This window comes from Mobula hypostoma (assembly GCF_963921235.1).
Source record: "Mobula hypostoma chromosome 27 unlocalized genomic scaffold, sMobHyp1.1 SUPER_27_unloc_1, whole genome shotgun sequence".
NCBI lineage: Eukaryota > Metazoa > Chordata > Chondrichthyes > Myliobatiformes > Myliobatidae > Mobula > Mobula hypostoma.
The window spans coordinates 142,097-165,983 of NW_026948157.1; the positions used below are offsets into that span (position 1 = coordinate 142,097).

Sequence of the window (23,887 nt, forward strand, 5' to 3'; positions counted from 1 at the left end):
TATCTAGGGCAACCAACAAGCTCTTTACCTAAATTGATACAATCCTTTGAACAATATGGCCAATTATCAGGATACAAGATCAACAAAGATATAACCCAACTACTTTCATATAACTATAGCCCACCAAGAGAAATTGAAAGTAGATATCCTTGGGCATGGCAAACAGAGTCTGTCAAATATTTGGGCATCATTATGCCAAAAGATTTGGCAAAATTATCAGAATGCAATTATCAGCCTATATATAAAAAAATTAAGGAAGGTGGAACCTAATTCCTTTCCTTGGTCTCAGTTCAAGGATTGAATCTATTAAAATGAATATACTGCCCAGACTACTAAATCTCTTTCAGACCCTACCAATAGAGATTAACCAAAATCAATTCAATGAATGGAAGAACATGCTATCAAGATATATATGGCAAGGTAAAAGGCCTAGGGTTCATCTCAAAATTTTGCAATTAGTCAAGGAAAAGGGGGGCTGGGGCCTACCTTCTCTTAGAGATTACTATTTTGCAGCACAGTTGAGAGCCGTAATATGCTGGTGCAATCCATCATATCACAACACGCTGGAGGAACTCAGCAGGTCGGGCAGCATCCCTGGAAACGATCAGTCAACAATTCGGGCGGGAACCCTTCGTCAGGACTGAAGAGGGAAGGAGCAGAGGCCCTATAAAGTAGGTGGGGGGAGGGTGGGAAGGAGAAGGCTGGTAGGTTCCAGGTGAAAAACCAGTAAGGGGAAAGATAAAGGGGTTGGGGAGGGGAAGCAGGGAGGGGAATAGGGGAAAACACAATGGGTAGAAGGAGGTGGAACCATGAGGGAGGTATTAGGCAGCTGGGGGAGGGGGCAGAGTGAAATAGGGATAGGGGGAGGGAATTACTGGAAGTTGGAGAATTCAATGTTCATACCAAGGGACTGGAGACTACCTTGATGGCATATGAGGTGTTGTTCCTCCAATCTGAGTTTAGCCTCATCATGGCAGTAGAGGAGGCCATGTATGGACATATCCGAATGGGAATGTGAAGCAGAGTTGAAGTGGGTGGCAACCAGGAGATCCTGTCTGTTGTGGTGGAGGTGCTCGACGAAGCGGTCCCCCAATCTGCGTTGGGTTTCACCGATGTAGAGGAGGCCGCACCGGGAGCACCGGATGCAATAGCTGACCCCAACAGACTCATAAGTGAAGTGTTGCCTCACCTGGAAGGACTGTTTGGGGCCCTGAATGGTGGCAAGTGAGGAGGTGTAGGGACAGGTGTAGCACTTACGCTTACAGGGATAAGTGCCAGGTGGGAGATCCGTGGGGAGGGATGTATGGACCAGGGAGTCGCGGAGGGACCGATCCCTGCGGAAAGCAGAAGGGGTGGAGAGGGAAAGATGTGCTTAGTGGTGGGGTCCTGTTGAAGGTGGCAGAAGGTGCGGAGGATAATGTGCTGGATCCGGAGGCTGGTGGGGTGGTAGGTGAGGACAAGGGGCACTCTGTCACTGTTGTGGTGGCGGGAGGATGGGGTGAGGGCCGAAGTGCGGGAAATGGAGGAGATGCAGGTGAGGGCATCATTGATGACGGCAGAAGGGAAACCACAATCCATAAAGAAAGAGGACATTTGAGCTGTCCTGGAACGGAAAGCCTCATCCTCGGAGCAGATGCGGCGGAGACAGAGGAACTGGGAATAGGGAATGGTATTTTTGCATGTGGCAAGGTGGGAAGAGGTATAGTCGACGTAGTTATGAGAGTCAGTGGGCTTGTAGAAGATGGAGACCGAGAGATCGAGAAAGGGGAGAGAAGTGTCCGAGATAGACCAAGTGAATTTGAGGGCTGAGTAGAAGTTTGAAGTAAGGTCAATGAAATTGACGAGCTCAGCATGGGTGCAGGATGCAGCACCAATGCAGTCGTCAATGTAGCGAAGGAAAAGTTGGGGAGCAGTACCAGAATAGGTTTGGAGCACAGACTGTTCCACATAACCAATGAAGAGGCAGGCATAGCTGGGGCCCACCACTAAGCACATCTTTCCCTCTCCACCCCTCTTCGCTTTCTGCAAGGATCAGTCCGTCCCCACAGATCTCCCACCCGGCACTTATCCCTGTAAGCATAAATGCTACACCTCCTCTCTTGCCACCATTCAGGGCCCCAAACAGTCCTTCCAGGTGAGGCAACACTTCACTTGTGAGTCTGTTGGGGTCATCTATTGCATCTGGTGCTCCCGGTGTGGCCTCCTCTACATTGGTGAGACCCGACGCAGATTGGGGGACCACTTTGTCGAGCACCTCCGCCACAACAGACAGGATTTCCTAGTTGCCACCCACTTCAACTCTGCTTCACATTCCCATTCTGATATGTCCATACATGGCCTCCTCTACTGCCATGATGAGGCTAAACTCAGGTTGGAGGAGCAACAGCTCATATACCGCCTAAGTAGTCTCCAGTCCCTTGGTATGAACATTGAATTCTCCAACTTCCGGTAATTCCTTCCCCCTATCCCTATTTCACTCTGCCCCCTCCCCCATGGTTCTGCCTCAAAACCCGTTGTGTTTTCCCCTATTCCTTCTTCACCTTTCCTGTGTATCACCTCCCTGTTTCCCCTCCCCCACCCCTTTATCTTTCCTTTTCACCTGGAACCTACCAGCATTCTCCTTCCCACCATCCCCCACCTTCTTTATAGGGCCTCTGCCCCTTCTGTCTTCAGTCCTGATGACGGGTTCCGACTCGAAACATTGACTGATCATTTCCACAGATGCTGCCCAACCTGCTGAGTTCCTCCAGCGTGTTGTGAGTATTGCTTTGACCCCAGTAGCTGCAGAGTATTTTGTGTTCGCAATCCATCATATGACGCTCAATGGAAAAACATTGAGGAGAGGATACTTTCCATCCCCATTCAGGCAATTTTAGCTGGTAACAACCTACAAAGTTACATAAATAATATTGACAACCTGTGGATGAAATGGACTCTTAAAATATGGAAAACTATTATAAAAGAATATAAAGAAGAGCGAGACATTGCAATTTTTAAATGGTGCACATATGACTCGGATTTTACGCCGAATAAACTGGATGCTAGATTTAAGGGCTGGACAGCTAAAGGAATAACATTTATTTGCAATATAATGAAAGAAGGAACACTGTTCAGTTTTGAAATGCTCAGAGAAACACTTATTAGAAAAACAAGACATTTACCGGTATTTACAGATGCGACAGTATGTTAATAGGACGGTTAAAAATGTAACCAAGGCAAGTACATGTCTGATAGAGCTATTTAGAAAAGCATATAATTCAGACAACGGTAGTAAAATCATTTCAAGTGTGTATAAGGGTTTGTCAAATCTTAAAACACATTTGACTTCATACATTAAAACAAAATGGGAGAAGGAAGGAGGGATAATAATATCTGAGGAAGACTGGACAATAATATGGAGGTATCAATGGAAGTGTACCAGTTCACAGGAATGGAGGGAGTTCGGGTGGAAAAACTTGCTAAAATATTTTATTACACCCTCTCAGAAATCCCATTATGATAGTAACCCCACTGTTTGCTGGAGAAATTGTTGAAATCAAAATGCAAACCATTATCATATTTTCTGGGAATGCCCCATTATCAAAGACTATTGAAGTGGGATACATAATGCCCTACAAGACATCTTTAAATGTGAGATACCCTTAAGAGAGTAAGAACATATATTTTGGGTATATACCTCAAGAATGGTTGAAAAGAGATACATATTTAATGAATATACTGCTGGTTTACAAAATGGAGAAGATAACAGAATCTGTTAATCATAAGTTAGAACAATTTTATTCATACTGGAAAAAATGGTTTAACTACATAACACTTCATAGGCCTGATTTTATTCTCACAAGACAATGAATATGTTGTAAAAAAAGATCACTCCCTACTCTGTACATAGTTTTCTTCTTTCGATTGTTCTTTCTTGCCTCTCCTTTCTATAAGTGTATACCTCAGATAAATATTATGTGGAGATTTGTGATGAATATGATTATATGATATATATGTACAGTATCTGAAATATATCTTATGGAAATGTTTGTTTGATGATGAAATTCAATAAAAAATAAATTACAAAAAAAAGGACAGCAAGTTGTGGGTATGCTCTGTAGGACCTGAAGTAAGGCTGCACGCAGCATAGCCTTGGACTGCATTGGCTGTTGACACAAACAACACATTTCACTGTATGCTTTGATGTATATGTGACAAAGTTAATCTCTAATCTTTAAAAATGTGATTCCTCCATACTACTGTTTGAAGATCTTGTGACCATATTTGGTATCTCCATTCCCTGCATTAGACAGTGACTGTAGTTACAGGAATTCTTTCTCAAAAAATGAGCTTTAAAAGATGACTTAGTGTTAAGAATTGTAATAACAATGAGTCCAGATGAGTCTCAATCTAAACCACCACATTTCCTTCCACAGGCGCTGCCTGATCTGCCGAGTTCCGGAAGCATTTTGTGTGTTGTTCCAGATTCCAGCAATACCACCAATGGAATAACAATGGATCCTCATAGAGGGATCAGAAATGGAGAGAGTTAGCAGCTTCAAGTTCCTTGGTGTCAAGATCTCTAAGGATCTAACCTGGTCTCAACATATCGATGTAGTCATAAAGAAGGCAAGATAGCAGTTATACTTTATTAGGAGTTTGAAGAGATTTGGCATGTCAACAAATACACTCAAAACTTCTATAGTTGTACCGTGGAGAGCATTCTGACAGGCTGTCTCACTGTCTGGTGTGGAGGGGCTGCTGTACAGGACCAAAAGAAGCTGCAGAAGATCATAAACCTAGTCAGCTCCGTCTTGGGTAGTAGACTACAAAGTACCCAGGACATCTTTAGGGAGCGGTGTCTCAGAAAGGCAGCATCCGTTATTAAGGACCTCCAGCACCCAGGGCATGCCCTTTTCTCACTGTTACCATCAGGTAGGAGGTACCGAGGCCTGAAGGCACACACTCAGCGATTCAAGAACAGGTTCTTCCCCTCTGCCATCGAATTCCCAAATGGACATTGAATCTATAGACACTACCTCACTTATTTTTTAACACACAGTATTTCTGTTTTTGCACATTTTTAAAAATCTATTCAATATACGTAATTGATTTACTTGTTTATTATTATTTGTATTTTATTTTATTTTTTTCTCTGCTAGATTATGTATTGCATTGAACTGCTGCTGCTAAGTTAATACATTTCACGTCACAAATGTGATAATAAACCTGATTCTGATTCCGACATTTCAGGGGATACATCTTGGGTCCAGTACATAAGTGTCATTACGTAGTGCATGGACTAAGAAGTTTGTCAAAGTTATAGATGACATGCTGAATCTGTGCAAACTTCTATCAATGTGGAGTGGAGAGTATTGGAGAGTGGAGAAATATATTGCATACATCACTATGCAATCAGGAAACACCAATGCCCTTGAACAAAAAAGCCTACAAAAAGTAGTGGCTACAGCCCAGTCCATCACAGATAAAGCCCTCCCCATCACTGAGCACATCTACATGGAGCACTGTCACAGGAAAGCAGCATCCATTATCAGGTACCTCCACCGCCCAGGCCATACTCTCATATTGATGCTGCCAGTTTAAGATGGCATTGATGAATCTCAGTGACTTCTAGCTGATGGCCAATGAAACAAAGAAAATAACTAAATACAAACAGGAGAAAATCTGCAGATGCAGTCCTGCCAAAGGGTCTTGGCCTGACTGCACCCTTTGCCATAGATGCTGCCACCTGCTGAGCTCCTCCAGCATTTTGTGTGCGAAACTAAAATACTTTGTTAATCACTCTTTTTCTAGAAAACAATCATTGCAAGCAATAGTCTGTAACTTCCCTTTGGCAATTAGATATGGCAGAACCGAGGAGAGGTGAGGCAGCAGGCCCATTGGTGAGAGCAAGGAAGACACGAAGTTCGATCAATTTAATTGCCAGGCCAAATTGAAAAGGTTGGGCATGGGGCGAATCGAGGCAGCAGGGTCCAGGTCCCAGAGTCTCTGAACCCGATGTTTGGAGGACAATTTATGTGCAGGGACAGATTGAGGCTGGTTATACTCACTGCTCCACTCTGCACTGAACTGAGGGTCCAAAAACAACTCTCTGTGGAATTCAGTTCCAAACTTGCGTTTATTGTTTGAACATAGAATAGTACAGCACAGTACAGGCCCTTTGGCCCACAATGTTGTGCTGACCCTCAAACCCTGCCTCCCATATAAGCTCCCACCTTAGATTCCTCCATATACCTGTCCAGTAGTCTCTTAAACTTCACTAGTGTATCTGCCTCCACCACTGACTCAGGCAGTGCATTCCACGCACCAACCACTCTGAGTAAAAAACCTTCCTCTAATATCCCCCTTGAACTTCCCACCCCTTACCTTAAAGCCATCTCCTCTTGTATTGAGCAGTGGTGCCCTGGGGAAGAGGCGCTGGCTATCCACTCTATCAATTCCTCTTATTATCTTGTACACCTCTATCATGTCTCCTCTCATCCTCCTTCTCTCCAAAGAGTAAAGCCCTAGCTCCCTTAATCTTTGATCATAATGCATACTTTCTAAACCAGGCAGCATCCTGGTAAATCTCCTCTGTAACCTTTCCAATGCTTCCACATCCTTCCTATAGTGAGGTGATCAGAACTGGACACAGTACTCCAAGTGTGGCCTAACTAGAGTTTTATAGAGCTGCATCATTACATCGCGACTCTTAAACTCTATCCCTCGATTTATGAAAGCTAACACCCCATAAGCTTTCTTAACTACCCTATCCACTTGTGAGGCAACTTTCAGGGATCTGTGGACATGTACCCCGAGATCCCTCTGCTCCTCCACACTACCAAGTATCCTGCCATTTACTTTGTACTCTGCCTTGGAGTTTGTCCTTCCAAAGTGTACCACCTCACACTTCTCCGGGTTGAACTCCATCTGCCACTTCTCAGCCCACTTCTGCATCCTATCGATGTCTCTCTGCAATCTTTGACAATCCTCTACACTATCTACAACACCACTAACCTTTGTGTCGTCTGCAAATTTGCCAACCCACCATTCTACCCCCACATCCAGGTCGTTAATAAAAATCACGAAAAGTAGAGGTCCCAGAACAGATCCTTGTGGGACACCACTAGTCACAATCCTCCAATCTGAATGTACTCCCTCCACCATCACCCTCTACCTTCTGCAGGCAAGCCAATTCTGAATCCACCTGGCCAAACTTCCCTGGATCCCATGCCTTCTAACTTTCTGAATAAGCCTACCGTGTGGAACCTTGTCAGGTATTTGTATGATTTGCATGGTTTGTGTTTTTTTTTTCTGCACCTAGGGTGTTTTAAATGGGTTCTTTTGGGTTTCTTTGTTTCGTGACTCCCTGTTAGGAGACATATCTCAAGGTTGTATAATGTATACATACTTTGATAATAAATGTACGTTGAACTTTGCTATCAGGAACTCACACCACTGGGTACAGGAACAATTATTACCCCTCAACCATTAGGCTCTTGAACCAGAAGGAATGACTTCACTCACCCCATCACTGAACTGTTCTATGGTCTCACTTTCAAGGAATTTTCATCTTATGTATTCAATATTTATTGCTTATTTATCTAAGACTATTATTTTGTTTTTTTCTTTTTTGTTTTTGCAGTTTGTCATCTTTTGTACATTGGTTGTAAGCTGTCTTTCATAGATTCTATTGTGTTTCTTTGTATTTACTGTGAACGCCAGCAAGAAAATGAATCCAGGGTGTACAAGGTGACATGAACATTCTTTGATAATAAATTAATTTGAACTTTGAACTTTTTGGAAAACTTGTTTATGTAAAGTTGACTCAAATGAATGCTAGTGTAGGCAGCGCTTAAACTAGTGGTCGCCAACCTTTTTAAGCCCGTGATCACCTATCTCAGCCTTAGTGAAAGGCAAGATCGACCTACTAAATCGTTTAGACACTTTGGTCGCCCGGGCTCAGCCACTCGCCTCGCCTCATAGTCCCCCCAGGCGAATCCAAGCTCTAGGCGGCCATCCACATACGTCAAAACTCCACACACCACCACTTCCCCCATGGTCTTCCTCATGCCCCGCGGGAAGGATGTAGGGACTCCGGATATGCCCTTGGGCATCTTTTCGGATCGGAAGAATCCTAGGGAACTAGTAAAGGCCATCTTCAGCTCAACAGCCGCACTCCTCAGGATCTGGCAACATCCACCCCTCAGATGCAGCACATTAAACCACATCGCAGAATCCACACACACGCTGCCTTCATCTCCCACGCCGCCAAGGTCCAGTTGCCGCGACCTTTCTCTCACTGAGGTGTCTTCAGTGGTCAACTCCCCTCCCTCGTGGTAGTTTGGAGCGTCTACTAAGAGGGTCTCACCCTCAGCTACTTTCCCCAAGCCGTACCACTGCTGGGTCTCATTTAAATTCGGTACTGGCTCAAGGCTGCTACACACGTCCTCAGAAGCAACTCGATATGCTGGGTGCCCAGAAAATGCCTCCATGACCTCCACGGTCATTAACCAATCATCGTTTTCTGGATAACTACTGCCACTAGTACCCAAAGTCTCCGGTGCCCTTGCGGTTGTCAAGGATAAATGCTTCAGACACCGGTTGTAAAACGAACTGCACAACAACTTGAATTGTGCCCCGGGGTCGAGGATAGCTTTAGCATGGCTTCCCTCTATCCATAATGACACCCTGAGGCGTGGCCCCTCTAAGCCTTTAGGAATAGGGTCTTTTCCTTTCGGAAGTTCATTGGTACATTGCTGGGAACGTGCTTCCCCAGAGACCCCAAGCCGTTCCCCCACTGGGCTTCCACTAAGTTTCCCGACACCTCTCTGATCAGCTGAACAACTGATCCCCTGAAATGATCCCCCGGCACTGCAAGCAATTTAGCCGCCCTCCTAGCCAGAGAAGACACACTGAAAACTTTCCCCCCTCTTTCAAATAACTGACAGCTCTCACTACGGTGTAAGTGAATCTGACAGCTCTAACACCGTCACCAGCCCGCCTACTCAAACTTTCAACCAATCCCTGTTGCTCTCCCTCAACCGAGGACTGCCACTCATCTAACAACTGAGAGATCCGCTCCGCCCACGTCTCGCAAGTCTCCGCCCCTCTTGGGGTGGACACTATCCCAAGTGCCAGGCGCAGCCTGCCAGAGCTCGAACATTTATTCGCAGACTCTACCTCCAAATCAGACCACTCTTTCCTCTCTCTCCCAACCGCATGGACAGCCCCGAGTGCCACCTCCAACTCGTCAATGCTAGTCTGAACTCGAACAAAGACCTCACCCACCACGCATACAGCAATCACCAGCAAATAACCCACAGAGACACACATTACAGATTTAAACAGGGCACCCACACAGCATACCAGAAGACTCAATCCCGGATGAGCCCCCACAATGTAGCCCCCCCGGCTACCCTCAGGGTCGCTCGGCTCGCTGTCGTCTAGGGAAACAGCCTCAGCCCCGGCAAACTGGGTAATTCGTTGGTGTGGATGCTGTGTGAGGTACCCCACCCCGCCCAAATAACAGACAATACACCAGATGCAATTAAATTATTTACAGTTTATAGATATTACTGGAACTATATAATTAAAAGAGAATAAAATATAAAAGAAAAATAAAAGGCGCCACACTTATCAAAGTTCAATCTCTTCGTGCACAAAAACCGTTGGAGCACAAGGACCTTCTTCTTCACCCTGCGACCCCCTTGGACCACCTCGACCGGCCGCCTGGGACCAACAACTGTGGTCGACCAGACGCTTCACACGAGTCCATTTCCGTCTCCTCGCCAAGTGCCCTTCTCGGGGTCCGACCCCGTTAGCGGACATCACAGCACATCGTCCATCCTCTGTCTCACTCTCCCGCCTTCTGCCCCAAAACCCCGCGCATACAGTATCTTCAAATACACCAAAACCATAACAACTATCCCAATTGGTTAATAGCACTTTTTTATCACACTTAAAGCAAAACAAGCTGCTAGCGCAAACTTTCTCAGCGTTTAACACAACAAAGCCGCATTTCCCAGATTAACATAACAAAGACGCCATTTTAATTAGCCTCCGCATGTAACATAAAAGTCGAAACCCCCTTATACATTATTTAATTTTATTTCAACACAAAAAATAAATGAATAAAAATTGACTGTTGCACTCAGTGTGATGACTGGAGCTGAATACTTTCTGCTAGTTCCCTGAAATTTGGCTCATAACTACAGACAGTCTGTTAAGTGTCTGTCAGTAAGACAGCTCCTGTACTTAGATTTAATAATTTTCATCTGTTGCAGCACAGCTCCCTCGCAAACCTCCTGACAGACTGAATACCTGAATGGACAGTTTCCTTTGTTAGACTGAATGTTGAATCTGCCATGTTTTTCAGGTGTTTTGTATTGGTAAACTGTTACTGAGACACTAGTACAAGTTTCAGAGGTACGCAAGTGTTGGCGCGTGGTCAAGCGGTTAAAGCTTTGGGCTGGTGTTCCAGCCTCAGCCGAGGCAGTGTGTGTTGTGTGTCCTTGAGCAAGGCACTTAACCACACACTGCTCCTGCATGTTTATAGCCCAGTGGTGGTAGTTGGTGCAGTATGGACGAGAAGACAATAAGAAGCAGCAGCTAATGACACCACTGTTTTTTGTTTCCCAGTTCTTTTACATTTGGGGAATGTTGGAATTTAAAGGGGGAGAAGTGTTGTAATGTGAGCATTATAAAGATAAGTTAATACCGATGAGTATAATGGTAATATAGCAATACTCCCACGACAGAAAGCTGTTTGTAAAGAGAGGTTGTTTCCGGGGTTGCAGGGTTTTACTTCCGGTCTTTTCTGCCCGGTGCACATTTTTCATTTTTTTCCGGGATCTACTGGGAAAGTCTCAAAGATCCACCGGTCGATCGCGATTGACTGGTTGGCGAGCACTTAAACTCTCAAGGTACAGGCAACCAGCAATGTATACAGCAGCAAGACCTTACCTTTAGAGTGAGTGGCAAAACAAACTAAAGGCTGTACTCACCTCTCAGTGAGAATAAATCCATTGTCAACGATCACTGGCACTTTCTGCATTGGGTTCAGTTTAGTGAATTCCTCACTCTTGTGCTCACCTGAGCAAATTAAATACATGGGGTGCAATGAGAGCAAGGAAAATTTAAATCCAGAAAGTTAGAGAAAATTAGAACAATGTCCAGAGAGCAGGAAAGGGAGATTATTATTAACAATCGAAAAGCCATTGCAGGGAGGGGAGAAGGTGCAGGAGGAGGGGTTGGAGGAGGAATCAATCTAACTCATTATAACATTATTGTGTACCTGCACTGCACTTTCTCTAACTGTTCCACTTCATTCTGTTACTGCTTTAAAATCAGATCTGGGGCTTTCCCAGTGTACAATGAACTCTTCTTGGGCTTCCAGCCTGGTACAAGTATCAGTTAAAACTGACGTTTTGATGACAAACTCATCAGGGATGTTACCTGGGCATGTCTAGTCTAGTGGGATTTAGATCTTCTTTAACTGTCCCTCCCAATCGGTTAGTTCTCATCCAGTCCCACCTTGTTTACAATCAATTCCAGTTCTTAGAGCTTTGCTTTGTTAAAATTCTTTTCTTTGTGTTTCATTTCAATGGCTTCCTTTGACCTACATGAGCAGTGATCTGAACTTCCTTACGGGTTTGTGGATGCTTTACTGAGGAAAGCCGGGCTGCCAGCAGACATATGCACCACATTTCTGAGTCAGGTGCCAGCACCACCACGACTTTACAGGCTCCCTAACACTTACAAGGAGGTTCCCCCAAGGCAGTGGGATAGATTCTGTGACTTACTCCCTCACTAAGTATTTAATGACCATGTTGTCTCCCTTTGTTGGGGACTGTGAGCATCACATCACAAATTCAACTGACTTTGTAAAAATGACAACCACCATTCATGTGAACCTGGAGGACATAATGGTCTGTTTCGACATGGGGTCTCTGTTCATGAGAGTTCCCACGGTCCTCCTGTGGTCAAGGTCTGATAAGGATACCAATGACCTTTTTGTACTCATTCTTACATCAATGTACTTCCTCCATAAGGAGAGCAACTATAAAGAAGCAGACAAAGTTTCTAAGGGATTACCCTGGTCGCCGGCTATTGCTAATTTCTACATGGAGGACATTGAGGAGAGGGCTCGGAGTTCATCGCCCTGACACTCCAAATGCTTCTTCAGATACATCGATGACATCTTTGCAGTGTGGCCTCTTGGACTCCAGGTACTCCAACAGTTCCACGACCATCTGAACAGATATATCAAAGCATTCAATTTATGATGGAGATGGCGAAGAATGGCTGCCTTCCATTCTAATAAGACGGAAACTGGACATGGCATCTATACACACACACACACACACACACACACACACACACACCTCAGCAATAACAGCCACCATCACACCTCCCAATGTACAGTGGTTCTTTCTACTTTGATTAACTGTACGAAAATTATTTCAGACCCGGAGAGTATCCATGAGGAAATAAGACTATGATGCACGACATTCCTACAAAATGGCTACAAGGCGCAGGAAATCAATTGGGGCCTGAAGGGAAAACTAGAAACCGAACAACAAGGAGGAACCCGTTGCTACCCCCTGTCTTCCCTATATTTCCACAGTTTCTGGAAGGATCACCAGGATCCTGATGAAATTCCAGATTAATACCATTCACAAACCCGTAAGGAAACTCAAACCAGAGTCAAAGCTGACCTGGGACTCAGGAAGGCTGCCTTGTGAATGCGGAGCTGCATACAATCGGCCACGGCGGAAACCCACATCAAGGAGCACGGGAGGTTACCTGGAGAAATCGATGGTAGCAGAACATTGCATTCACAATGGCCATTGATTTACTTGAAAAGCACAAAACTACTGTGCAGCGTTAATGGCTTTCAGGGCCGCCTGGTGAAGGAAGCCATTGAAATAAAGCTGGAGGAAAAGAATTTTAACAAAGACAAGAGGTCGAGCTCTAAGTGAGAACTGGAATTCAATTGTAAACAAGTGGAAACCTGATTGGATGAGGACTAACCAATCAGGAGGGACGGACAAGGGTATAAATATCACCAGGCAAGCCATGCCCAGGCATCATCCCTGATGAAGATGGCAAAGTTTGTCATGGAAACATCAATACCTGTACCCAGCTGCAAGCCCGTGAAGTTTAATTGTTACTGTTACCTCAACGCACCGTTGTAATGAATTGATCTGTATGAACAGTGTGCAAGATAAGATTTTCATTGTACCTCAGTACGTGACAATAATAAAACAATTTGCCAATTCATATTCTGTACTCCGCCCCCACCTCACTGCCCACATTTTTCCTTCTGATACCTGACGCTCAACATCATGTAGTCCGTTCTGATTCTTAACCAGCCATTTCTGTCTCTCTCTCGGGAATAGGATAAGCACAACAACACAGAAAATAAAGGACAACAGATTTGGTGTACTGATGAAGGGACTAGGCACGAAACATCGACTGTACTCATTTCCATGGACGCTGCCTGGCCTGCTGAGTTCTTCCAGCATGTTGTGTGCACTGCTTAGATTTGGTCACTACCTTGCAGCCTTTGCTCAGCTCACAAGGACAGTCGTGAGCTTCCCGCTGCCCGTTACTTTAATTCCTCGTCCTATTCCCAATCTATGTTCTACGTATTGTGTATTCACAATGTTTAACAATGCCAGAATCGTCATCTGCCCGGGACCGCTCTGACACCTAGGACACAGGTGACCCCCACGTTTCAGGAAGGCGACATCCCGGAAAATGGGTCATATCTCGACTTTCTGTAACACGAAAACATCTCAGCTGTACATGCGACAAGAAACTAGAATTGAAAATAAAGTGTGAATTTCTTAACTTTTTTTATATCCAGTACTTGGAACTTCAAACACGGTTATTTTCTCACTTTCCCAGTCCTGGTATCCCTGTCTAACTTTCCACTGCTGTTTGAGCTTGCTCTTTACTTCTTGGAGCGTTCAGAGGAGCAAGTGCAAGTTGTCATACTCCCAGCCAGTGCAACACAGGGGCCTAGTTTCACTCCTCACCTCTCCGGAGCGCCACCGGCCTTTCAACGTGTGGGATCCCGGTAACTTTAAGGAACATGAGTACGGCTCTGGAGGGCTGGGACAGGAGGTCGTAGTAAACACGCAGGGGGAGCCGAGAAGCCATGGTTATCGGAGACTTTGCAGCAAGCACTCTCCGCCCCAGAAACCTAACTTGCAACATACATTCTGCTGTAATATATCAAAAAGTGGCGATACGTCAGAGTATTATTCCGCCCAGTGAAACTCGCAGACCCCACAGTGGCGTACAGATGCTATCGAACTGAATAAACTCTCCCACAGCCCGGAAATAAATCTGTGCCCCAGCATTTTAAGAAAGTTGGAATTGGTTTATTAACACAATAGATTCTGCAGATGCTGGAAATCCAAAGCAATATACACAAAATGAAGGGACGCAGCAGATCAGGCAGCACCCATGGAAATGAATAGCGGACATTTAGATCTCACCGTGCTGGGAATTGGTTTATTGTCGTCACGTGTAGGGAGATAGCGTTGCTGTACGTATTGCTCATAGAGATCAAATCGTTACACAGGGCATTGGTAAAACAATAACGGTGCAGAAAACAAAATAGTGCTATGGAGGTTCAAAGCTGTAGTTTTATTTAAGCACACTCAAGACAGCTTTTGCTCTATGTATGAGTTCATTAGTAACAGGGGTTTTTGTTTTTCTCTGTCTTGCACTGTACCGCTTCCAGACACCAACAGATTTCACGGCATACATCAGTGATAATAACCGATTCTGATCTAGCTCATGAGCTGTTACACCAAAAGGCCCAGTTCAGCCTCATTTTCCATCTGGGCACGATGCAGTCTGCGAGACTCAATATCGAATTGTGCAACTTCAAGGAACTCGTTCTGTCCACCGGGATTTCTATTTCCGCTCAATTCTTTTTCTACTGGTAGAACCTGGTGCGCAGGACACTTCCCGCAGCCTCATTGTTAGCAAAGTATTAGAGACATAAAACCTCAGTATAACCGTGGAAAAAGCCTATAAGTGCGAGATATCTGACATAAAATCACATCTATTAGGAAATCCAGGTATCTAGGTCACTGCAATTTGCCTATCGCCAGGTCAACGACAGATGCAATCTCAATGGCTCTCCACACGGCTTTAGACTCTCTTTAAAGACAGCATAACATTGGCCTCTGAGACAGAGATCACAGGGTCATCAGGTGTAGTAGGGATCTTCACAGCTGTAGTTACATTCTCCCTTTCAAAGTGGGCATAGCAGGCGTTGAGTTCATCTGGTAAAGAAGCATCATGTAAAAAAACATTTATGCTATTGGGTTTCGCTTTGTAGGAAGTACTGTCTTGCAGACCCTGCCAGAGTTGCCATGCATCCGATGTCGCCTCCAACCTCGTTTGAAATTCAAATTAAGGATCATTGAAACATTGAGACAGCAGGACTTGTGTGCAGCTGGCAGGAAAAGACCCCTGTACTTCAGTTTCTCTCTTTCGATGGAGGGTGAAAGCCTGTTAATCCCCGGATCAAGGGGGTGTGGTTAGTGGGGCCTGGAGAAGCAACCAGGAAGATTGTAACATTGGAACAGCGAGCTCTAGCAGCTGGTCTGCACTTTCGTTATTGCAGGAGCGACCTGTCTCCCTTGATGGAAAGAGAGAGCCTGTCTGAGATACCGAATGGCAGGGTTGAAGTTGTGGTTTTTGATGGTTTCTTTGGGAGCCTTTGCTATTGCATGCATGGTGGGGGGTGTGGGGGATGCCTTTGCTGGTGTAAGCGGGGAGACAGGGAGGATCGATGCTTCTGCTTGTGCACGAGAGGGGGAGGAGGGCTTTGGGGTTTTGATATTATTATCATTTTTTGGGCTTTCTTGTTTCATGGATGTTTGTGAAGAGTAAGAATTTCAATTTGTATGCTGTATATATTTTCTGATATTAAATTGAACCATTTGGGTTGATGTTTGGTTACCCTGTTATGAATACCATGAACATATTTACATTCTCCACTTCATCCCAGTCCTTTTCTGGGTCAAACAGGATTCTATCGGGATTGATGGACTTGGTCAGCTGTATACAAAGTAAACAAGAATACATGTTAAGGCCATTGTCAGCATCCACAGAAGCCTACATTTCTACTGATGATTAAACTGCACCGTGCAACTTAAAGATCCTGCCAAAACCAAGATGCTCCATCAATCTCCACACCCCCACAAAACCTCACCCTCAATTCTTGCCAAGTTGAACTTGCAAGTTGTGGTTAGACAGCCTTCTTCAAATTGTTGCAATGGAGTTTGAAAAGAAAATGTTGTGCTATGTTATAGAGTCACCTGAAGAAAAAGAGAGTGTACTAAGCAGCAACACAAACCACAAGCAAACTAAAGAACATTTCCTGAATGACTTTTACCAAGTCATATTCTTTTTGGCACAGAGATTAAGACCCTTATGGCAAAGACCCTAATAAGAAAGGAACAAATGCTAGAAACGGTTCAAAGTTCCAGGTGAAATAACTAAAAACTACAAAAGACAAGGAATAGAGTAAGGTCAGAATACATAAAAATAAACAAACAAGTGCTCAGGCAACTGCTGTAGAACATCACAGAGTATTACCAACAGATTAGACAAAATCTATGCAGCCAGAAATGAAGAAATGCCTCTCTGTTCACTGAAGGAAATCAGTTTCAGATAGAAGCTTACAACAAAATGGACAGAAGAGAAATGCTTGGACAACTTTTTCAAGGCACTGTAACGAGGATACAACAGCAAAGTGAATGCTGTTGCTGGCTCAGGAAGCGAATTTGCATCAAAAAGCAGAATGTGCTCCAACTAGGTCAGTATTAGTTTCCTCTTCTTCCAGTACCTAAAGTGGAAGGAGAGCTAGTTGCTGGCATATGGCCAAGATGGTGATCCCAGCCTAGCCCAGGAATTGGTTTAACAGGTAAAATAGAAAGTCAACATGCTACTAGCGGAACAGATGGTTAGCGGGACTTGTGAGTACAGGCTAGAGGCCCCAGAGATTGAATCCCCACCCCAAGGAAAAATGTTCTTGATTTGTAGGGGCATCAAAGGTTACTGGGAGAAAGCAGGAGAATATGGGTTGAGAAGGATAATAAATCAGCCATGATCGAATGGTGGAGCAGATTTGATGAGACAAATGGTATAATTCTGGTCCTATGTCTTACGGTGTTATTGACCCGAAATCTCATATCCCACCACAATTTCTGAGGTAAGGAGTGCCCCTCAGACCCATACCCCCAACCTAGGAGATGGAGGATGCCCGAAAAATCCTCTTGAACCCACCCCCAACAAAGTCACGTTCAAAATTAAATGTGTAATTTCATACAACACCAAGTGCATCGAGATGCAGCTCCTAAGGGACCGCGTTACGGAACTGGAGCTGCAGCTCGATGACCTTCGTCTGGTCAGGGAGAGTGAGGAGGTGATAGAGAGGAGTGGAAGGCAGGTGGTCACGCCGGGGCCACGGGAGGCAGACAAGTGGGTCACGGTTAGGAGGGGGAAGGGGAAAAGGAAGGTGATGGGGAGTACCCCGGCGGCTGTGCCCCTTAACAACAGGTACTCCTGTTTGAGTACTGTTGGGGGGGACAGCTTACCCGGGGGAAGCGACAGTGGCCCTGCCTCCGGCACAGAGTCTGGCCCTGTAGCTCAGAAGGGTAGGGCAAGGAAGAGGAGGGCAGTTGTGATAGGGGACTCGATAGTAAGGGGGTCAGATAGGCGATTCTGTGGACGCAGTCCAGAGACTCGGATGGTAGTTTGCCTCCCTGGTGCCAGGGTCCGGGATATTTCTGATCGTGTCCAAGATATCCTGAAGTGGGAGGGTGAAGAGCCAGAGGTCCTGGTACATATAGGTACCAATGACATAGGTAGGAAAAGGGATGAGGTCCTGAAAGAAGAATATAGGGAGCTAGGAAGGGAGTTGAGAAAAAGGACCGCAAAGGTAGTAATCTCGGGATTACTGCCTGTGCCACGCGACAGTGAGAGTAGGAATGCGATGAGGTGGAGGATAAATGCGTGGCTGAGGGATTGGAGCAGGGGGCAGGGATTCAAGTTTTTGGATCATTGGGACCTCTTTTGGCGCAGGTGTGACCTGTACAAAAAGGACGGGTTACACTTAAATCCTCGGGGGACCAATATCCTGGCAGGGAGATTAGCGGGGGCTACTGAGGTGACTTTAAACTAGAATGGTTGGGGGGTGGGAATCAAATTAAAGCGGCTAGGTGTGAGGAGGTTAGTTCACAACAGAGGGATGGGAACCAGTGCAGAGAGACAGAGGGGTGTAAAGTGAGCGTAGAAGCAAAAAGTACAAAGGGGAAAAGTAAAAGTGGCAGGCCGACAAATCCAGGGCAAGCATTAAAAAGGGCTAAGAGAGTTGTAAAAGAGTGCCTGAAGGCTTTATGTGTCAATGCAAGGAGCATTCGTAATAAGGTGGATGAATTGAAAGTGCAGATTGTTATTAATGATTATGATATAGTTGGGATCACAGAGACATGGCTCCAGGGTGACCAGGGATGGGAGCTCAACGTTCAGGGATATTCAATATTCAGGAGGGATAGACACGAAGGAAGGGGAGGTGGGGTGGCGTTGCTGGTTAAAAAAGAGATTAACGCAATAGAAAGGAAGGACATAAGCCGGGAAGATGTGGAATCGATATGGGTAGAGCTGCGTAACACTAAGGGGCAGAAGACGCTGGTGGGAGTTGTGTACAGGCCACCTAACAGTAGTAGTGAGGTCGGAGATGGTATTAAACAGGAAATTAGAAATGTGTGCAATAAAGGAACAGCAGTTATAATGGGTGACTTCAATCTACATGTAGACTGGGTGAACCAAATTGGTAAAGGTGCTGAGGAAGAGGATTTCTTGGAATGTATGCGGGATGGTTTTTTGAACCAACATGTCGAGGAACCGACTAGAGAGCAGGCTATTCTGGACTGGGTTTTGAGCAATGAGGAAGGGTTAATTAGCGATCTTGTCGTGAGAGGCCCCTTGGGTAAGAGTGACCATAATATGGTGGAATTCTTCATTAACATGGAGAGTGACGTAGTTAATTCAGAAACAAAGGTTCTGAACTTAAAGAGGGGTAACTTTGAAGGTATGAGACATGAATTAGCTAAGATAGACTGGCAAATGACACTTCAAGGATTGACGGTGGATATGCAATGGCAGGCATTTAAAGGTTGCATGGATGAACTACAACAATTGTTCATCCCAGTTTGGCAAAAGAATAAATCAAGGAAGGTAGTGCACCCGTGGCTGACAAGAGAAATTAGGGATAGTATCAATTCCAAAGAAGTAGCATACAAATTAGCCAGAGAAAGTGGCTCACCTGAGGACTGGGAGAAATTCAGAGTTCAGCAGAGGAGGACAAAGGGCTTAATTAGGAAGGGGAAAAAAGATTATGAGAGAAAACTGGCAGAGAACATAAAAACGGACTGTAAAAGCTTTTATAGATATGTAAAAAGGAAAAGACTGATAAAGACAAATGTAGGTCCCCTGCAAACAGAAACAGGTGAATTGATTATGGGGAGCAAGGACATGGCAGACCAATTGAATAATTACTTTGGTTCTGTCTTCACTAAGGAGGACATAAATAATCTTCCAGAAATAGTAAGGGACAGAGGGTCCAGTGAGATGGAGGAACTGAGCGAAATACATGTTAGTAGGGAAGTGGTGTTAGGTAAATTGAAGGGATTGAAGGCAGATAAATCCCCAGGGCCAGATGGTCTGCATCCCAGAGTGCTTAAGGAAGTGGCCCAAGAAATAGTGGATGCATTAGTGATAATTTTTCAAAACTCGTTAGATTCTGGACTAGTTCCTGAGGATTGGAGGGTGGCTAATGTAACCCCACTTTTTAAAAAAGGAGGGAGAGAGAAACCGGGGAATTATAGGCCGGTTAGCCTAACGTCGGTGGTGGGGAAACTGCTGGAGTCAGTTATCAAGGATGTGATAACAGCACATTTGGAAAGCGGTGAAATGATCGGACAAAGTCAGCATGGATTTGTGAAAGGAAAATCATGTCTGACGAATCTCATAGAATTTTTTGAGGATGTAACTAGTAGAGTGGATAGGGGAGAACCAGTGGATGTGGTATATTTGGATTTTCAAAAGGCTTTTGACAAGGTCCCACATAGGAGATTAGTGTGCAAACTTAAAGCACACGGTATTGGGGGTAAGGTATTGGTGTGGGTGGAGAATTGGTTAGCAGACAGGAAGCAAAGAGTGGGAATAAACGGGACCTTTTCAGAATGGCAGGCGGTGACTAGTGGGGTACCGCAAGGCTCAGTGCTGGGACCCCAGTTGTTTACAATATATATTAATGACTTGGATGAGGGAATTAAATGCAGCATCTCCAAGTTTGCGGATGACACGAAGCTGGGTGGCAGTGTTAGCAGTGAGGAGGATGCTAAGAGGATGCAGGGTGACTTGGATAGGTTGGGTGAGTGGGCAAACTCATGGCAGATGCAATTTAATGTGGATAAATGTGAAGTTATCCACTTTGGTGGCAAAAATAGGAAAACAGATTATTATCTGAATGGTGGCCGATTAGGAAAAGGGGAGGTGCAACGAGACCTGGGTGTCATTATACACCAGTCATTGAAAGTGGGCATGCAGGTACAGCAGGCGGTGAAAAAGGCGAACGGTATGCTGGCATTTATAGCGAGAGGATTCGAGTACAGGAGCAGGGAGGTACTACTGCAGTTGTACAAGGCCTTGGTGAGACCACACCTGGAGTATTGTGTGCAGTTTTGGTCCCCTAATCTGAGGAAAGACATCTTTGCCATAGAGGGAGTACAAAGAAGGTTCACCAGATTGATTCCTGGGATGGCAGGTCTTTCATATGAAGAAAGACTGGATGAACTGGGCTTGTACTCGTTGGAATTTAGAAGATTGAGGGGGGATCTGATTGAAACGTATAAGATCCTAAAGGGATTGGACAGGCTAGATGCAGGAAGATTGTTCCCGATGTTGGGGAGGTCTAGAACGAGGGGTCACAGTTTGAGGATAGAGGGGAAGCCTTTTAGGACCGAGGTTAGGAAAAACTTCTTCACACAGAGAGTGGTGAATCTGTGGAATTCTCTGCCACAGCAAACTGTTGAGGCCAGTTCATTAGCTATGTTTAAAAGGAAGTTAGATATGGCCCTTGTGGCTACAGGGGTCAGGGGGTATGGAGGGAAGGCTGGGTTCTGAGTTGGATGATCAGCCATGATCATAATAAATGGCGGTGCAGGCTCGAAGGGCCGAATGGCCTACTCCTGCACCTATTTTCTATGTTTCTATGTTTCTATTAACATTAACCCACAGTTCTTGAAGTGGTGGACAAAATTTTTCAATTATCAAATTCATAACTTTTTACTTGTATATAGGGGATTTGGTACATGGGGTACAGTTAGTAAATCTGCTGACACACAGCTCCAGCAGCCCGATTTTGAACCTAACCACTGTATTTGGAATTGCCACATTCTCTTCTGACCTTGTGGATTACCTCTGGGTGCTCTGGTTTCTTCCCATATCGTGTGGATAGTCAGAGGCTTTTTTCCCAGGGCTCATTCTGGCTCCTCTATTAACTCTTATTTTGTCCTCTCTTCCCTCCTTCCCTCTCCAATTGTCCACTCCCCTTTCCTATCAGATTCCTTCTTCTTCAACCCTTTACCTTTTCCACATATTATCTCCCAACTCAATTCATCCCCCTTCGCCATCCTCCTACCCTCCCCTACCTAATTTCATCTATCACCTGCCAGCTTGTACTCCTTTTCCTCCCCCCACCTTCTTAAGCAGATTTCTTACCTTTCCAGGCCTGATGAATGACCTTGGCTCGAAATGTTGACTCTTTATTCCTCTTCATGGATGCTTCCTCCAGCATTTTGTTTGTGTTAATCTGTAGAAACCATAGAAAAACTACAACACAGAAACAGGCCTTTTGGCCCTTCTTGGCTGTGCCGAACCATTTTCTGCCTAGTCCCACTGACCTGCACAGGGACCACACACCTCCCATCCAGTATCTGTCCAATTTATTCTTAAATGTTAAAAAAGAACCCGTATTTACCCCCTCGTCTGGCAGCTCTGTATTTCCAGCATCTAACATAGAACATAGAAGAGTACAGGTTTGGAATGGACTCTTTGATCCACAATGTTGTGCTGGATGAACCAATTAAAATAGTAATCAAATGTCGAACTAAACTAATCTCTTCTGCCTACACAATGTCCATGTCCTCCCATTTTCCTCACATTCATGTGCCTATTTAACATCCCTTAAGAGTCCCGAATATATCTGCCTTTAGCACCTCCCCAGGCAGTGCATTCCAGGCACCCACCTTTCTCTGTTAAAAAAACGTGGCTCTCACAATTCCTTTGAAATGACCACCCCCCCCCCCGCCCACATTAAATGCATGCCCTCTGGTATTACACATTTCAACCTTGGGAAAAAAGATACTCTGTCTATCAATGTCTCTTATAATCTTATGAACCTCAATCAGATCTCCCCACCTCACCTCAGCCTCAACTGCTCCACGCAAAACAACCCAAGTCAGTCCAACCTCTCATTATAGTACATGCCCTCTAATGCAGGCAGTGCCCTGGTAAACCTCTTCTGCTCCCTCTCCAAAGCTATGCCATTGTTCCTGTAGTGAGGGAACGAGCACTGTATGCAATACTCCAGATGTGGCCTAACTAGAGTTTTATAAAGCTGCAACATAACTCCCTGACTTTTGAACTCAATGCCCCCACTAATAAAGGCAAGCATGCCATTGCCTTCTTAAATACCAGAAATGTCTGCAGAGTCTCTGTGCTTCTGAGGATATAATTTCTCATGTTCTACTTCATAGTGTCCAGTGGTGACAGGACCCTAGTCTGTGGTCCTTCCACACAGATCCTTTGTGGACAGTCATCCCCAAGCTTCAATCTATCCCTCAGCACATCCTTCTGCAACCAGTTGACAGAATTTGCTTATAGACACCTTCTTCCACTGGAAATCTATGGAGCGAAGTGAACAGGCAACATTTCACATTGAGACTCTCCATCTTGAGTCCAGAGCATCAATTGTCTATTTCCCTCCATTGATGCTGCCTGACTTGTCCAGTTCCTCCAGCATTTTGTGTGTTGCTCTGGATTCCAGCATCTGTAGTCTCTCATGTAACGGCGTGTTGACCTTGTACAGAGAGGATTTGCCTAAATTTCCCCCACTGCTTGTCACCATCACTCCTCTTTCATCTTCTAGAGTGGAGTGGAGGGGATGTTTCCTATAGTGGGTGAGTCTAGGGCCAGAGGGCACAGCCTCAGAATATAAGGATGTCCTTTAGAACAGAGATGAGGAGTTTTTTTAGCCAGAAATCTGTGGAAATCATTGCTACAGACGGCTGTGGAGACCAAGTCATTGGGTGCATTTAAAGTGGCGGTTGATATGTACTTAATTGTTGAGGGAATTATTATGGGGAGAAGACAGCAAAATGGGATTGAGAGGGAAAATAAATCCACCATGTTGGAATAGCAGAGAAAACTCAATGGACTGAATGGCCTAATTCTGCCCCTAGATCTTATGGTCTAACAAAAGCAGCAGTAACGACAGTAACAACAGCAGCAATAACAAAGACATTGGCAATGTTTCTATATGGGACTAAATCCACCTTGGTCTGCTATAGCCACTCTGTGCCACAGAGTTGTAGGGTCAAAGAGAAATATGGCACAGAAAGAGGCCCTTCAGCCCATCCTGTCAATGCCAAATTCAATAAACTGCACCTGGACCATAGCTCCCCATACCCCCACTATCCATATACCTATCCAAACTTCTCTTCAACGTTGAAATCAAGCTCCACATGAGTTGTGTTGGCAGCTCATTCCACACTCTTCTGACTCTCTGAGTTAAGAAGATTACCCTCAT

General features: G+C 45.0%; 1 protein-coding gene across 2 annotated transcripts in view; it reads right to left on the reverse strand.

The window, feature by feature from the left end:
* The window catches only part of gstt2 (glutathione S-transferase theta 2), a 40,927-nt gene extending 26,665 nt beyond the window's left edge, over window positions 1-14,262 (reverse strand). Inside the window, exons 1-2 of one of the 2 annotated variants that reach the window (XM_063039196.1) lie at window positions 14,025-14,262; window positions 10,986-11,073 (exon numbers count right to left, since the gene is read on the reverse strand). In XM_063039196.1, coding sequence (XP_062895266.1) covers window positions 10,986-11,073; window positions 14,025-14,205 — 269 coding nt within the window. In that variant the 5' untranslated portion in view covers window positions 14,206-14,262. The remainder of the gene's footprint in view (window positions 1-10,985; window positions 11,074-14,024) is intronic. The other variant, XM_063039198.1, reaches the window with a different exon arrangement.
* Between the last annotated feature and the right edge of the window lie 9,625 nt (window positions 14,263-23,887).